The sequence below is a fragment of the Acyrthosiphon pisum genome, chromosome A1 (genome assembly GCF_005508785.2).
Source record: "Acyrthosiphon pisum isolate AL4f chromosome A1, pea_aphid_22Mar2018_4r6ur, whole genome shotgun sequence".
Taxonomy (NCBI): Eukaryota; Metazoa; Arthropoda; class Insecta; order Hemiptera; family Aphididae; genus Acyrthosiphon; species Acyrthosiphon pisum.
In genome coordinates, this window is record NC_042494.1 from 37,138,613 (window position 1) to 37,142,727 (window position 4,115).

Sequence of the window (4,115 nt, forward strand, 5' to 3'; positions counted from 1 at the left end):
GATTGGTTAAGTATTTTATAGTGTAGGTGGAACACGACACATGGAAATTGAGACCAATTTTTAATATTTATTTAAAAATGTATACAATCATACGTTATACGTATGCTATTGCTATAATATATATATTAAAATCATATTTTACACATAAACCATAATTTTCAGTATAGGTATTCAAGAATTAAGTCCAATAATAATTATAATATTTTGCTTACAAAATACCGAGCTAAAGTTGTAAGAAATAATTTATTTTGGTCGAAGTACCTAACCTTTATATGTTTTCACTTTTTGTACTGCAGTTTAATATCAGTTATTATAATAAGTATAGTATATCATAATTCGTAATACATAATATAATGTTAATGTAAAATACTTATAAGAAAATTAATCACCGCGACATCACATCACTATATAGTGACAAAGTACTGACAATATTATACTGACAAAGTGACTTTAGTGTATATTCATTATTATTAATTAATATTAGGTTAAAACTTAAAATACACAAAAGTTGTACATTTTATTTTTGTAACCACTGTAAATATATTTCCTTACATAATATATAATTATATAATTTATATTATAAATCAATGTATGAGCAATATACTCGTAATATTATGTACCTATATTGTATACGAAATACGCCAGCATGCAATATCCTTGAAGGATAATTTATTTTAAAAGAACTTTTCAATGTAGGTATATATTGATCAAATTATTTTTTATTAAACAAAGTTCAAACACTTCAACTTTTTAATGTTTAAAACATACAAAAATTAAAATCAAAATTTCATAAATACACGAGTTCTTAATCCAATAATCACTACCAATTCTGAATGTTTTAAATTAAAATATTATTAAACCATTGCTTTCAAAATCGATTCAGAGCGGAGTTTGATTTACTTAAAAACATTAAATTTATATGGATTATGGATACTAACTTAATTTATGTACCAATTTAGATTTTCATTTTTATTAAGTGCACAGGAATACTTTGGACTTCCATAGTTCCATCATAATACCATCGTTATTTATTTTTATTTTTTAAAACATTTTCAGATTAATATTATTACCTATAATCTTAACAATTAAATATAATATTTTTATAATATAATATTATTAGTTTTTAGTATAAATATAGTTACTTATTCTAACACCTATATTGGGCTATATTTTATGCTAAAAATAATGTATAAATAATAAATATATATTTTTGATTTTACTTGAATTTTGGAACTGTTAGGAACATTTTGATTTATTTAAATCCAAGGTATTGAATTTTTTTACAGAAGACAAAGTTGAATTGTGTATATATTGTGTTGTATTGTTTAATAGCAAAAGGAAAACTATGAGATTAATAGATCATCATATTTTTAATTAATTAATTATTGTAATTTTATCCCAAATTAATATTTATATAATATATCGTATTTTAATATATTAATATAAATGCATTATGTTTTGGTTTTATTGATGAAAATAATATTGCGTATTATGTGCGTCTTACAGTTTAGAAGTTATCATACGGATACAACAATAGGTACATATTATTTTTGAATTTAAATTTTAAATTCGAAACCTATAAATATTTGAGAGCCTCAGTAAATGGAAAATTCACTCTTACAATATTCCGTGACAAAAAAACATAAGTCTTGAAAAACCAAATTCGTCACAGACACGAACCTTTCGGTATGGGTCAGACGCGATCCCCTCTGCGGCGTGTATTCTACCCTAACATTCTCAAGAACTCAACTCAAGGTGGTCAGAATGTCTATTGATGCGTGTGGGGAATATTTTTACAGCAGCAACGCTGTATGTACGTCCTATTATACAGCGTAAATTACTTCGATCGTAAGATATGCTATGTGTAGTGTATCTGAGATTATTCCTCTGAGCATTCCCCAAGCTATCATACACGTGTAATAAAGAAATCGTGCGCAACACGATACACATATTATTTATGTGTATATATATATATATAAATAAAAACTAAAAAAATTTATCTAAAATTAACAAAATTTTCCGCATGGAGATCGCTCCTAATTATCGAATCGCCCGGAGCGGTTTGTGTGGAAAAGAGCCGGTAATTAGCGTGACACGACCGGTCGGCTTATAGAGCAACAATATAAAAAAAAAACACAACAAAAATGGTAGACAGAAATAAATTGTTTAAACAAAATACCAATTGTCGAATGTAATTTGAACATCGGTGAATAACGATAAGATATTACTTATATTTACAATATTATCATTGATTGATAGTTCACTGTGAGTCGTGATGCGAACAACAATATGCTATAACCGACATACGAGTGTGGGTATACTCTCTCATATTATACGCAGGATCCGGTCAACGATAAATATGATCAGTTTTGGTCTGTTCTTTTTTTCGTGATTTTTACTACATTAATATTCATACAAAATAATTCTGACAACTCTGATAATTCTGATAATTATCTGATAACGTTTTATTTGACAAAAACAATAATTATTTTCCATTGTTTTGGGTACACACACGTCGATTGCACCAGTATCATGGACCTGCACACGGCGTGTACACTGAATCACCCGAAGGTGATTGACATGCTGACGCTAAGGTAATGATTATATTCGATTTTTTATGTTAAGAGACTTTTATGTACTTACGATTTACGAAGGATTAGCGTATGTTTCGTATTCAAAATTCCAACGGATAATTTCCTACATTTAAAAATATTTATCTTTGTTGCAATCTGTGGTCTCCATCATCAAAATATGTACCTATATACACACGAATATATTATAGCAAGCAGGTACAAGCTTCGATCAGTTATGATATTGTGTGTCTGTGATAGATATACATTTATATTACATAATAATACTTGAACGAACATACATTTAACGCATACACGTAAAAATCTCGATATTAAACGTCTGAAACTACCATTGACCATTTCTTTGATTATACCCTTCAGAAAATAATATGTATACAAAAAAAAGAACCACATCATGTTTTACTTACGAACAGCACTACAGCAGTAATAGTAATAATAATAATAATAACTGTAATAAACGTATGTTCTAGAACTAACATCAATGATACGCGTTGGTATCAGAACGATGACAATCGCTTTACCTCACCGGCCGTCAATATCCACAAATAATGTATAATCTCGATTTAAATTAATTAAAATATTTCGTATTAATGCGGCAATATTTTCGTAAAGATAAATCGATTAATTATAATAATACAAAATTCGTTAAATTAAACAAGCAACAAATACGTAGAGGTATTAACTATTGTGTTTTAACTGTTAGGTTATATACCTATACAATATTGTAGTAGGTATAGTACCATTTATGTGTTGGAATATTATCGTCACTGAAACGGACCTTCGTAGCATTTTAGATGATAGGAATTTAACACTATAAAGTATAGTCTACATTAAATAAAGTCATATCGCTGATAAAGATAAGTAATAGTTGGGAGGTACCTATATATTTATATTTAGTAAAAGAACATTTAACATGTTTTCGTTCTAACGATTTTATAAATTCAATAAATTACAAATTATTGAATAACTACGTCAAACGTATCGCTAACAATAATTATAACACGATGAAAATAATCAATATTTAATTTTAATCACAATTCACAGATCAGTTTTAATAAATTTAAATTTAAAATTAACTTTACTACAATTAATAATAAAATGTGTTAAACATATTATTTTATAATTCAAGATATTAATGTTTTATCGAGGAACTAATGATGTTTAAATTAATTTAATATAGAGTCAATTACCATATACCGATAGAAGATTAGGTTTGTCAATTTAGGTTTTAGGTTTTTAAAAATAAGTTTAGAACACCAGCTTACATTACCATTACGTTCGTCCGTTAGTTATCACTTAAGTACCAGCTCATAGTTACGAACGTTTCATTAAAATAAGTTCAGAAACCGGGAATTATCACGATCCCAGAGTGAGCTTTCCTAACTTGTGTGTATTGCTAATTTAATCACTTTTAAAATATTTAAAATAACAATAATTATTTTGAATAAAATAAAACTATACTTGGATTAAAATTTTTCTTAAATTACGTTTGGATGTCAAAAGCTCTACAATATTTTTTTATCT

General features: G+C 26.8%; 1 protein-coding gene across 2 annotated transcripts in view; it reads left to right on the top strand.

The window, feature by feature from the left end:
• The first annotated feature begins 2,229 nt into the window (after window positions 1-2,229).
• Window positions 2,230-4,115, top strand: part of LOC100575494 (ankyrin repeat and SAM domain-containing protein 3-like) — a 24,777-nt gene continuing 22,891 nt past the window's right edge. Inside the window, exon 1 of one of the 2 annotated variants that reach the window (XM_029486990.1) lies at window positions 2,230-2,594. In XM_029486990.1, the coding sequence (XP_029342850.1) occupies window positions 2,533-2,594 (62 nt within the window). In that variant the 5' untranslated portion in view covers window positions 2,230-2,532. The remainder of the gene's footprint in view (window positions 2,595-4,115) is intronic. The other variant, XM_029486989.1, reaches the window with a different exon arrangement.